Here is a 13,926-nt window from a genome sequence, read left to right as displayed (position 1 = left end):
CATTTTTGTCTTCCACATGAGCAGCCATGGGCAGCCAACACAGAGAACAGTGGAAGGCACCATCTATAGTCATCATTACCTACCATTCTGGGTGAGTTTGGTAGAGGAGAGTTGCGTGGAAATGAAAAAAGACTCTTTGGTGCTGCGCTGAAAGATGAGGCTTGAAGGGATATTAGGGCAGCCATTATAGTCTTCTTTGCAGCAGGGCAGGCCCAGGTATAGAGCATGATTGTTAAATGTGCTATTCTCATCACACTATAGGCAAAAGTAGAAAACAGAGAAAGGTTTCTGAGCAACATATCATGTGCCTCAACCAGGTCCTAGGGAACTTCTGAGTTGATATATGCTTTCATATTCCTAAGGCTGGGCCTTAAGATTCAGGTCTGTTTGGAAGAATGAAGAGTATTTTCAGTTCAGAAATACCCCAGAAGAATTCATGTGTCTTTTAAACAGAGTATAATGCAGCATGTTGTCTCTACCTGCTGTGCAGTTACAATGTGACAGCTGACACTACCATGATCTCAAATAGCAGGTCTCAGAATGTACTAGCCAAAAGTTTAGTGGTACAGTGGAGCTAGTAATGGATTTCCATCCAGTGGAACAGGAGGTGGGAAAAAAAGAGATTGCTGACATTAGTTGTCAGAGGAAGGCCTGCCCTTGAATGAAGATAAAAGCCTGCCCACAAATGTAGTTTAGTCACAAACCAACAAACTACCTTTGGTACTCTGGTCTGCACAGAAAATCACCTGAGAATCATGTGTGAGAGTAGTCTCTGGGAATGAGGGGTGAGGATGAAAAAAAATAGAGCCTCATACCTTGTAAACATAAAGCTCATGAATATCATCTGAGAGGGTAGTACCATCATCACGCATGAGGGGTGAAAATGCAAAACCAAAGAGCTTCTTTTCCCCTTTGTCCTTTGCTGTAATGAGAGCCAAGTGTTAGTTGCTTTTGTCCCCAACTCAGTGCCCACTTTGTTTTAACAGAAATCCCCTTTGTACTGATCTCCTAACCTCCTTTCTTCCTTACTTTGCTTATTAACTTGGTGACAAGCAAATAGCACAAAGGATGAGAAATGTATTGCAATGAGTTTCTATTTATACTCCCAGGTACACAGGTTACCTAGATCTAAACAAAAACTAAATTTCTGGTCTTGAGGGCTTTTAAAATCAGCAGCTCCATAGGTACAAAGGAAACATTGAAACAAGAATGATCCTGGATAATCTTGAATATCAAGGACCACTACCAGATCCAACCGTTTTGAATCACTACTTTTACAGGCCAAAGAAGTCTCTGATGACATCCCACCTCTGGGTATCTATTTATTCCTAACTTGTTTTCTTGTCCCAACAATAAAAAATCCTCTCAATTCCAATTCTTACAGGAGAATTACATTCATATACTCAAGAAAATGTGCTGAAAAAGTCTCACTCACTGGAGCAATGTCTGAACTCGAAGCGCAGGTGGGAGCCTCGGAATCGGTCAATAGGAATGGGCAATTTGATAATTTCTCCCCAACGAGGACTATTGCTGTGATAAAGGACAAAAGAGTGGTAGGAACTCCTATTTGGCTCTCCTGAACCCAAGCTGATACAATCCTAGAAGAGAGAAGTAAAACAAAATATCACTTTTCTGGAGAGAGCGCATGGACTTCCCTGTGATACCAGAATACTTTATTTTCTCCTATCTGAAGGTCTTATTTTCATCTTGGGCTAAATCAATGCTTTGGGAAAATACAGTTGACTTAAATGAAATAGTTTGGAAGCATCTGTGTAAACAACATAAAGAACAGTAAAAAAAAAAAAAAAGAATAGCATAAAGCATAAAGAATCAGTAATCACAATGCTGCTTGTTTTCCCAGGCAGAAGTAACCATATATACTGCTCAAAAAATTGAAGGGAAGCTGGTTAGTTTGAGTCACTAAGGTAGGCTCTTCACCCTGAAAAAGGAAACATTGGAGAAGTCAACTGAACATACATTTGATAAGGTTAGAAAAAATTTTAGTGGCAAAGTAAAGTGAGACAGAGCCTCTTTTCTAATTATCCTCAACCCAAGGTTGGACTGGCATTTTTTTTTAGCTGCTTTGTTTTACTTTCCTTGGATATAAATAAGACACGCAAGATTTAACCTGACCCTGGATTGCAAATATTGACATGCAGTCTGAGGACAGAAAGCTTTGAGCTAGACAGTCAGGAGCTGCTCCCTGTCTACACAAGGACAGTGGGAACAGCTGACACCACTGCCTTTGATAGTTTTCTACAATGGACATGGTACAGCCTTGAGCTGAGTTTTTAAAATGATACACAAATCACTGTCTTTATCACTGCCTCAACATTATCATTTACTTTTATTTTGTATTGGGAAATAATTGCAACTAATTCAATCCTTTTCCTCTGTAACATAGGAATGACTATTACTGCTCTGCCTGCTTCACAGAGCCATTGCTCCTCCCAGAAGCAAGGCTTATAAAAGACTGATCTGTCTTGTACCAAGTATGCCGCAAATGATGTCTTGTCATTCATCATGAACTTTATCATAACAAGACTATGGGAAAAGTGACATACTAACAACAAAACCAGCACTGCAGGCCTTCATTTTTAGAGAAGAGTGACAGAGGATCCTTGTTCTACTCTGGCTAGAAATAATCTTTCAGTGTCTGAATCTGCTATTCTTTATCTCAGCAAATGTCCAACTGCCATCCTTAACTAAAGTGCAAATCTAACTTTCTGTGTTACTTCAAAGAACAAAGAGAAGGAACATGATCTAATGACAGTTACCAAAAGTAGGCAAAACTACATACTATTTATTATGGCATCAAAGGTATCCTATATGACAGAACTAGAAGAAATAGGTCTAAATTGGAGCAGAGAGGAATCAGGCCAAACACCAGGAGAAACATGTGTAAGGGCTACATGACCATGGAAATCATTCTGAAAGCACACCATAGGGTTTCTCTGAAGATAAAGAAAAGGCTAAGACAAATGTGTACGGGGTAATCTGAGAAATCATTACAGGATCAGACTCCATTCCAAATGACTGACTGGCAAGTCTTACCTTCAAGATTTCTCCATCTGCATAAAGTACATACATTGTCACTTCAATATTCTTTTGTACACTTTTTCCTCCTCTCTCAAAATCTCCCTTCTCCAGGGTCAGGTATAAGTCATTGCGGATATCACCTGTGGGGAAAAAATGTCACATCCTTATGACCATAGAAACCACATGGTTCCATTAGCATGGAGGACCAGGCTAGCGTTCAGATCCTCCAGGGTTTGAGTGGGTGCTGAGGGCATTCCAAGCTTGGTTAATAACGATGGACAGTCTACCAATATTGGTGCACCAATACTCAGGTTAGTTAGTCATGTGTTGCTAGGTGTGAATCCCAAAAGTGTTCTCCAAGGCTTGTCCAACAGAGAATTGTTTCTTACATTGTAGGTGCTCAGACTGCTCAGTCTCCCCTCCAAAACAATAGGTATAATCTAAGCTTTATATAAAGTAACATTTACTTTTTAAATCACATCTGTCTTAACAATTCCTCCTTTTTCTAAGTTTCTCTTTGTGTATGTATGTGTGGCAATAGTAACTCCCCCGCCCCATTTTTTTTTAAAAGGTTGACTGATTTCTTTGGAGGGCAGAATTACATGGAGAGAGGCAGAGACACACAGTGAGATTTGCCATTCACTGGTTGACTCCTCTTATGGCTATAATGGCTGGGGCCCAGTCAGGCCAAAGCCAGGAGCCTGGGACTCCATCTAGGCCTCCCACATGGGTGAATGGGCTCAAGGCCTTGGGCCACCTTCTGATGATCTCTGGAGCATAAGCAGGAAGCTGGATCAAAAGTGCAGCAGCTGGGATTTAAATCAGTGTTCATATGCGATACCAGCATTGTAGGGAGTGGCTTAACCTGCTGGTCCCTCTTAACCTCTCTAATTCTGATTGTGTTCATTACCTTGAATGACAACAACAAAAGTGGGGATTGTTTTGGGTTAGCAAGTGAGCTTTCTGGTTTGGTCAGGGACACATGAGAAAATCATCTTTTCTGGACTGCTTGTCTGTCTAGTTGTGGAAATATCTGAGTGTCTCTCATGCATGGAATAGGGATTGGCCAGGACTGACATATACTAGGCTTTTGGAGTTTGCACCTGCTTATCCTAAAGGTAGAACTGTACAATCATACTTCTCAAAATAACTTGGTTCAGGTGGGGAAGGACATATGTTACATATGTGGGACAACCTTGAGAGTGCACATACTTGAAGCCTGCACAGACTTTTTGGCTGGATAGGGTCTATGCTTTGAATTCTGATGAATTTGGAAACTTCTGCTTTCTTAGGACATCCCTATTAGGTGCTTTCTGACTTGCTATTAATATCACTCAGATGTGGGGCTGACATGATGGCACAGCAGATAAAGCTGCTGCTTATAACCACAGCATCCTATATACTTCATCTTTGACCCAGGTCCCTTCTAGTGATTCTGTGAAAAGTAGTGTCAAGATGGCCCAAGTGTTTGGGCTCTTGTTACCCTGTGGGAGACTTGGATGAAGTTCCTGGCTTAATCAGCAGATAAAAGATCTCTATCTTTCTCTTCATGTAACTCTTTAAAGTTAACTAAATAAATCTTTTTAAAAAGTCACTAAATTCTACCTATGGGTGTGTGTGGGAAGAGCCATTAAAAAGGAGAAACAAATTCATCAGTTTACTCCTGTCAGGACAGAGACTAAATAAATCAAGTCCTGAAAACACTGAGATTCAAAATTCAAATAATTGGGAAGTATGGGTTATTATTATTTTAGTAAAATAAATCAGGGATGGGTATTTGACCTACTGGATAAAATACTGGTTGGGACACTCAAATTCCATATTGGTGTGTATGTGTTGAAATATCAGCTCTACTCCTATTCCAGCCTCCTGTTAATGTGCACTTAGGGGTTGGGCAGAGGGTAATGACTCAAGCAATTGGGTACCTGCCAACTACGTGGGAAATCTGGATTGGGTTCTGGGTTTCTGTCTTCTGATTGGAAAAATTCCAGATATTAGGGGAGTGAACCAGATGAGAGCTTTCTCTGTTTCTGTTCTCAATAAATTAAAAAATAATGATAATAATAAAAGAATCCACAGGTCATTCTGAAAGTCTCCATGGTTATCAGGACCAGAAGTGAGGGTCTGCTGTAAGGACACTGACGAACTTTGGCTGTAGATGAAGGCCTGGACAGCTCATATGCAGCATAGAGGAATAGTGGAAGGGTGAGGCTTTTTTATGCAGAATGGGAGTTGGAAATGCTGAGTGGCTCTGCTGTGGGATCATCCTTTTAGGAAGAGCTGTGGGCAGCCCTGCCTCCCTTTGTTTGGTGCCCTCTATTTCCTAAGACTGGCAAAGCATCTTACAGCACCAACAATGTCTTTCATCTCTTGAGTGCTTATTTTGCTCAGGTGACATGCAACAAAGGTTCTTGAATGGAGATGAACAAAATGAGTTTATCCTTGTAAGAGGGCCTCAGAATAAACAATACCTGCCCTTTCTCACCTTACAAAATAGCCAGTGTTTAGCTGTTAGTGGCAGCTGTAATTGAGGGAACTAGGTAGTTAGAGGAGGCAGAGGTTGGCAAACTTTTGCTGTAAAAAGCCAGCCAGTATATATTTTAAGCTTTGCAAGTCACATGTGTCTTTGTTTTTACAATGCTTTTTAAATGTACAAAACCAGTTTCATCTGGCAAGTAGTACAAAAACAGACTGCTGGTTAGATCTATGCTGTAGGTTATAAAGTTTGTTGAAACCTGACTTGGAATGTGTGTGAAGAACAGTTGTACTACACCGCAGCTGCACATCAAAAGTTCTGATTCCTGTCATTCCATATGAACAGCCACTGGGAAGGAGCAAGGAGTAAGCCAGAGGCCAACTTACCACAACAGATCTGATAGACTCTAGAATCCTTCCAGAATGAGAAGCCTGAGCAACAGTGCTGCTCAACCACAGGACACATAGGGACTGTGGAACACTCAAAGACTTGCCTTGTGCCATGGAATCCAGCAGTGACAGGTCTGACACTCCAGAAATGACCCCCCAGTACCACTTAAAGAGAAGGAGGTCAGGACACATTTACAAGTCTCCTCTGAAAAGAATTGCCACAAAAATTTAGAAAACCTCTGAGATCCAGCTCAGGCACCAGAGTGTTGGACAGCATAAGAAGTTTTCCTCAGATATTCCAGTCAAAGAGTCTATAGGCACAATGAGTCTAGAGTCTAGTGAGGGGACTTCACAAAGTTCATGGAAAAAATACAAAAGATAAGTTATATTAATGCAAAACTTGAATTTCCTGTATACCTTTTTACAATATGAATTTTCTTAATCTTTTGAAGACCTAATATGTCTCACATGCTTCCAGCCTATGCAGAACTTTTGCACAGCAGAAATGGACCAGCAGGGCTTATATACATTTGGGTATGGAGTCTGGTTTACACTCTTTTTTTATATTTATGTTCCTTCTGTATAAATCACTCACACCACTTATAAGGAGGCTCTGAGTTCAAGTAAAATAGGTAGGACCAGGCAAAGCTTCTGTGGATGTGTTTTCTTTCCCTCAAGCATTTGGACAATTAGAACTGACTTCCTCCCTGTGGACACACCAGCCTGCTTGGGATGGTGCCAATTCTACCTCTTGGCAGAACACAGCAAATCTCCCGACAGCATTCATGAAAATACAATGCTAGCTACCATCTAAACTGGACTGTGCTGAGCATGTAAACCAGTGATTTTATTTTATTTTGTAGTAGTCCTCAGTTTCTTGATAAATACACTAAAAATAACACGAAAAAAAATCTTGGGTGAACTTCTTAAGAGCATCCAGGAAACATACTGTTTATGTTTCTCACTGTGTCTTCAGTATCTTTTTTGGGGGGCAGGAGTTCCTAACACTGTGAATTCACTGATGTGCTCTGTTCTAACAGGATAGACATTTACATACTGTGATATCACTATATATAGTAATTCTTTTTGTGGGTAAGTTAATGGGAGTAATTCATGTGTTTCATATAAAAATCTTTACCTGTATTTATATCTCACAGTGCTCAAGAGTAGGCTGGTAATTTCTCTTTATATGCCTTGTCAGTTACTCAAGAAGTTGGGACTGATGACGGATTAATAATGTACATGACACCCCACCCAGAATCTGAACATTCCATGAAGTGAATGAAGATGGGAGCAAGGCAGGCAATAAGCAGACAAGACATACAAAAGCAGGAACTTACACCCAACTATCTTCATCTCTGCATCAGAAAGAAAGGGGCGAGAATGAGGGAACAGCACAGAAAGAAACAAGAACAATTAAGGTAACTAGGAAAAGAAAAGGAAACATCACTTGCAGGTTGGTGATGAAGCATGCTGCACTTTTTATCAGGGGTCAAAGGAAAGGGCAGAGTGCATTTCTGAGCACAGGGGCAAGAATCAAAGGGTCCCCTAGTGTCCTGCCTGCACAGCTAATGGACAAGTTCAGGGCAACCCAGAGAGGAGCCGTACACACTTTAGATCTGACTCAGGGAAGGACAAAACATTGCTAAAGCAGAGTACTTTCTAGGACATTGTTATCAATGGGGGTCCCAGACCAGCAACATCATCTATAAAGCTTGCAAGAAATTATTTGGTATCATGTCAGTCCTACTAATAGGGTGGCCTTAACAATCAGCATTTTTCTAAGACTTTTAGGTGATTCTGAGCACACTGAAGTTAGAGGACCACTATTTTCAGAAAAAGCTTAGTCATTATTCAGAAGAAAACAGTGAGTCATATAGGTGGACATCTTATGACAAGATAGAAGATCATCTGCCTAATAGAAAATCCACAGTGAATGACAGCCCTAGGGATCCAAAGCTTAGAAATTAGGCTAAAACACTGCACTTTCCAGAGTCCTGAGAGAGTCCTGTAACCCCACTGACCTCACCACCTCCACAGCACAAATTTTCCAAGAAAGCTAAGTAGTAGAGAACACATAAGGGTATCAATATATCTGTTTTGGTTTAGATATGATCTGGAGAAGAGCACAGTCCCCTGCTGAGCATGTGGATTTAAGTGACTCCTTTCAGGTTACAGTATTTTGGGAGTCAGTTTTCTTCACAATTTTATTATGGCTTATTCTGGTGAGTCATGGGGAACAATGTTGATATCAACCCACACACCTAGAACACCTATCCCTTGCTAGCTTTTTCTGCTTATCTTCAAAAAATCTAGGAAAGGACTAAAACTGTGTTATAGCTAGGAATTTTTACGCTGAATATAAATTAATTTGGAGGGGAGGAGGATGTATCCACAGAAACACGGTGACTAACATACCAAAAGGTATATGTATTTTTTTTAAAGGCTTAACTTCTCTTATCCATTTGTTCATCTATAGTCTAAGATGGCATCAGCTAGGTGGGCATTGATATCTCTGGGACTTCAGCGGTAACAGCTCCCAGAATGTGAGCAGCATCACTGTTACCTTGTGTTCATGACCTTGAGTTCTGAGTGGAGCTGGGTGGCTATGCAAGCAGGACATCAGCTGTGGCACAGAGGGAGATATCTCCTGCTTGCTGCACCCATAGGCTGTACATGTACACTCTCAAGGAAAGCACTGTTTAGATGGCAGAAAGACCTTAACAGAATGGCATATTAGGTGCTGGTATGCCTAGTGCTTGTCTCTGCAACTCTGCCAATTACGTTTTGACAAGGATCTAACTGGGCCATCCTGACCCAAAAAAAAAAAAAGTCCTCTGCAAATTAGTGTCTGTCTGGCAGTTGCTGCCAACTGTTGGGTGGTTTTAAAATAAGGATCACAGCTTTTGAGTAATTCTAATTTTTTCCTCAATTTACTCTAATTTCTCAGACTTCAGTACTGAAATGCTCACAGTTACTGAAATGATTTCTTTCCTTGTGCTTGCTCCATATGTGCATGTGTCAAGAAGATGAAACTGTTACTTTTAATTTGGTTACATAAACATTGTGAGGGCTAAAGGCCTATCATAGCCCACACAGAAGATTACAACAGATAAAGGGGTGCATTGAGAGTATATTGGGGTACATGAAGAGTGCTGTCAATTGTTTCTAGTGCATAACCCTGGCAGTGTCCATAAGTAAAGAAAGTTCTTTTTTTTTTTTTCAGGAAGAGAAAGAACAGAGGAGGAAAGAGAATATACACAAAAGATTGCTTATTTTTAGCTACAGAATCCTTTAAAAAGACGGTTAACTCAGGAAGCAGCACACTCACAGACCCACTCTGGACTTTCCAGGTCTGCTCCATTTCTCTGCTTTATGGAACAAATCATACAATGGTTCCTTAGCTATCCCTGGGAGGGGAAAAGCATCTTAACTTTAGCTTTCTTACCAATGCCTGATACTTTGGATTTACACAACTACATCCAACATTCACAAAATCCAAAAACATAGAGTTGCAGAGTACTCCAGAAAGATCTCTTTCCATAGATGAGGTTGAGATACTGTAACTTAAAATCAAACTTTAAATACATTGTTGGCTGAAGTTGTTCCTTCTCAGTCTTTGATTACTTGATTTTAATACCATGAGAAAGTAACAACTATTACAAAGAAAATGTCCAAATGTTAGACAAACAATATCTCAGGAGGACTTAAGTATATATTTTTAGAATGTACTACTACATCATGTAATTTTAGCTATGTAACTTAAAACAGCTCACCAGATCAATATTAGCAACCATCTATTTTTTTTTTTCAAAGCCCTGATTACCACGCCCACAGGGACCTAAGGAATGGTGTCAGGACAACAAGCAGGAAACATCCTGGGGCCTTCATATGTATGACATCTTCTTAGTTTTTGGAGGAAAATATCATTGACTAGTGGCTTAAACATATTTGAAATACCCTCCTGGGGGCATGAGAAGACTGTACACAGTGGTTTGCTCTGCACGTATATTGTCTGTGAAGAGAGAATAGAGGAGACAGAAAGCAAATCTGGCCACAGCCTGGGAAGCTAGGAGGCCACTAGATCCATAACCTGAGTCTACCCTACACTTGGGCCATACTGCCCTTTGGATATGTGCTATGCTAGGTAATGTTTCCAACAAGAGAATTAAGTAAAGTATCATGAAGAAGTTCAAACAGACAAAATCTAAAGAGGTCACCATCATTCCAGCCTAGCTTGGCCTGGCCTTTTTAAGCAAAAGTAAACAAGTCCTTATCAGTATATTAAAACTCAACTGAGAGGTAGGTTCCCTCCTCCTGGAAGGTGTCCAGATAGCCAGACACTTGCCCATTCTGATCTTCCTCTTTGCACCTTCTCTAGTAATCAGACCTCCTACCATACATTTGGATCATGTCTCTACTAGTCTGTTACTGCATCTTCATCCCTACTTCTACCCACCCGGTTAAGAAACATGAACAGGCACTGACCTACTGAAAGCACACCTGAAGATCATTGACTGATTTCCTATTCTCAGCCCTGGCTGTTCTCCAACAGGTAACACAGTGTGAGAGAATTCCTGAGAAACTGAAAAGGCAGCATTGTTCACAGTGCCTAACTCATACCACTTCCCTGTTCTGCTACTTCTACACAAAGTGGATTCACTGATATTGCAGGTACATGTTTTGGGACATTTTATCTTTAAAGCAGGGAAGAGGCAGCAGCACTCTCCAAGGAAATGTGCTAGAAGAGGGTATACAAACACATCCATGAAGAGTTCCATATTGGCTTTTATCATTCATTCTTTACAGAAAATACCAAAGCTCATATCCTAGATTGTCATGCTATGTGGTACATACAATGTGGGGGTTTCTGGAAAAACAGTTAAAAGGGCCACTGGCTGCAGATTGAGGGGTGCAATCCGACTTGGAACATGGAGGCTTTGAGGCTCCTCCACAGCACGGTTCTTCACAGGCTCCTGAGAGGAGCAGTGGATTTTATTTTCCTCCCCAGCCCCAAGCAGTGCTGCCTACCTGGCATGATGACATCAGGAAATCCCAATTTTCTTGTAATTGCCAATCCCCTATTAAAAATCATGGGATTTTCTCTCCGGATCTGTTCCATGTCTCCACGAAGAAGCTGCAGAGAAACAATCAGACCTGGAAAAAAACAAAGCCATTTTCTTAACTCAGAACCATATTTTCATTGTTATGTTTTATTAGAAGAGTTAAATTTATAGAGGAAAACAGGCAAAGTTCAGGATTTTTCGTTAGGAAAGGTTAGCTGCAGGATGTATGTTATTCTGAAGTAACACTTCATAAAGTTAAAGGAACTTGCGCGAAAGTAACCTTAAACACAGACTGAAGTCTGGGAGATTGAGTGGGCTTCCTCTCTGTTCCCAAGGATTCAGCTTAGGGTCCCTTTGGTCCTCAGTGAATATGGAATGAGAGGACTAAATTACTTAAATAATTCCTTTAAGAACTCAGAAATCTACAGATTAGAAACAAGTGTGATTAAAGAGGACCAAGGGTCAGTGTGTCCCACAAGTTGTAACTAAGATGTGCTGTTTGATGGTTAAAGTATGACAAACTATGGGAAGCAAGTATCTGCTTCAACCTTGCACTAGTGCTTGTAAAGAAAGGAACAGGGAAGACAGCACATCTCTCCTGTGCAAAACTGCATCACAAGGAAAAGATAGGATACTTATTAAGGCCTAACTTGACCTTGCCGGAGGCTTCTTGAGAATTGCAGATCATCCTAATAGATGAGCTTTGTTCAGAACATAGGAGACTCTGTAATGCCTCTTTTAGGTATTTTGAGTTCTGGCTCATATCTGAACCAATGGAGTTTTTCAACTAAATTAGAATTTTGTGAAATCTCCTTTACTCCATCCTGCTAAGGGTCTCCACAACTGCTACTGGATTGAAGACTCCAAGAGACCAGGTCTATGTGGAGTTGAAACCCATCAACTCTGAGATTGGCTGTTAGCAGCATGTTGAATGTTGGGGCTGATTATGGGTCACCAGCAAGCACCTGCACTGATTTAGCAACCTCAGAATTGTGCAAGAGGTGAACATCTATAGAAATTAAGGGAAAATGTGTTATAATAATAAAGAAAACTAGAAGAGTACAAGGATCAGAAATAAGAATCATCTGGGCATGGTGGAAAGGAAGGGACAGAGAAATTGATAAAAAGTCAGAAAAGTTGCCACAGATACTATAACCAGCAGATAAATGACTGAAATAATGAGGAAAATGAACTCTACAGCTAAGACAGTGCAAGAAATACATTTCTACTACATTCCAGATAAAACCTCAGGATTATTTAATTGGTTCATGTTTCCTAAAAAACCCTGGGTTTCATTAACATCAGGATCTCAGTGTCCTGAAAAGCAAACAACCAATGTTCCAGTCATCATTCTGTTTGATAGTGTTTGGGTTTTTAGTCCTCTAAAAATAATTTTTACAGGGCTTGGCACAGTAGCCAAGTGGATAAAGTCCTCGCCTTGCATGTGCCAGAATCCCATATGGGTGCCAGTTCTAACCTCGGCTGCCTCACTTTCCATCCAGTTCTCTGCTTGTGGCCTGGGAAAGCAGCCAAGGATGGTCCACAGCCTTGGGACCCTGCACCCACGTGGGAGACCTGGAAAAGACTCCAGGCTCCTGGCTTCATATAGGCACAATTCTGACTAATGCAGACACTTGGAGAGTGAATCAGTGGATTCACTCTGTCTCTTCTCCTCTCTGTATATCTGCCTTTCCAATAAAAATAAATAAATCTTAAAAATAAATAATTTTTACAGCCTAATTATTGGGTGAATTACCCATGATTAGTTTATGTGTCTGAAAGCTTAGAGACCAGAACCAAGACCACAAGAGGACAGAAAATTGGAAAGTACTTATCCCTCCCTCAAACCTCAATCCATTCATTGGGTTTCATTCCTGAATACCATGAAACGCCAGGTATTCACTGGCCAGGGTACAACCTGCCATGGAGAAAATAGTTGAGGATGGGACAATCTACAGAATTTGGGGGAATGATGGTTACAAGGCAAAGAAAATAAATCAGCAGATATACTCTTACTATTCCTCACTGTCAGGAATTTAAGTACTCCACTAGAGGCCTTCCATTTATGCATGTTTCAAGCAACCAAAATATCCTACAAATGCAATGATACTTGTACAGATGCTGGGAGAGAGTCACAGTTAACCTCTGAGTTACCAAAGAGATCCTGAGCAGCTGACTTTCTATCCCTAAATATGGCAAGAGGAAAACTTATTATCCACAAGAAGAAGTGCAAGATTTATGAAGAATGCAAGAAGCCATAAAATGAGGATATAAAAGTGGCATTTTCCTTTTGTTTGGGTTTGTGATTTTGGAACTTCAGGGTTTTTTTGTTTTGTTTTGTTTCTGGTTTTGAAGCCATACATGACTTAAATAATGTTAAGGAATGGTCCTCATGGCAATAACAACTCCATTAATAGAAACAAAAAGTGATTCCCTCACCAACCTAATAGGCAACGTTCCTTTAACAATACTTGGGTGTTCTACTTGCCCATCATCACAATGGGAACTTCAAGACAAAGAACTCAATCTCTATACAATCTTTTCACCAATCTGAACAAATCTGCTGCTTAACATAAGAAAATCATTTTCTTTTAAAGACCTATTTATTGAAAAATTGGAGTTTTGTACAGAGACAGAGAACTTCCATCCCTTGGTTCAGTACTTGGCTGGTCAGAGACCAGTCAGGCTGAAGCCAGGAGTCTGGAGCCAGGAACTACTTTCAGGTCTCCTACATGAATTCAGGGGCTCAAACATTTGAGTCATCTCTCACTGATTTTTCCAGACCATTAGCAGCAATATGGACCAGAAGTAGAACAGCTGGGACTTGAACAAATACAAACATGGACTGCTGACATTGTAGGAATTGGCTTTACCTGCTTCTCCACAACACTGGCCCCAAAATGTCATTTTCCTTCTAAATTTAATCACAGGCTAACGACTGGCCCATAAAAAAGCA

The 13,926-nt window shown here is 40.5% G+C and overlaps 1 protein-coding gene across 1 annotated transcript in view; it reads right to left on the bottom strand.

Annotated features, from left to right (window-relative positions):
* The window catches only part of DOCK3 (dedicator of cytokinesis 3), a 251,319-nt gene that overhangs the window by 80,476 nt on the left and 156,917 nt on the right, over positions 1-13,926 (bottom strand). The window contains exons 14-18 of the mRNA XM_040994546.1: positions 10,936-11,061; positions 3,055-3,179; positions 1,436-1,598; positions 816-922; positions 84-255 (exon numbers count right to left, since the gene is read on the bottom strand). Of these exons, the coding sequence (XP_040850480.1) occupies positions 84-255; positions 816-922; positions 1,436-1,598; positions 3,055-3,179; positions 10,936-11,061 (693 nt within the window). The remainder of the gene's footprint in view (positions 1-83; positions 256-815; positions 923-1,435; positions 1,599-3,054; positions 3,180-10,935; positions 11,062-13,926) is intronic.

Source organism: Ochotona curzoniae, unplaced genomic scaffold (genome assembly GCF_017591425.1).
Source record: "Ochotona curzoniae isolate NIBS_2020 unplaced genomic scaffold, NIBS_Ocur_1.0 contig_908, whole genome shotgun sequence".
Lineage (NCBI taxonomy): Eukaryota > Metazoa > Chordata > Mammalia > Lagomorpha > Ochotonidae > Ochotona > Ochotona curzoniae.
This window is presented reverse-complemented; position numbering and strand designations above follow the sequence as displayed.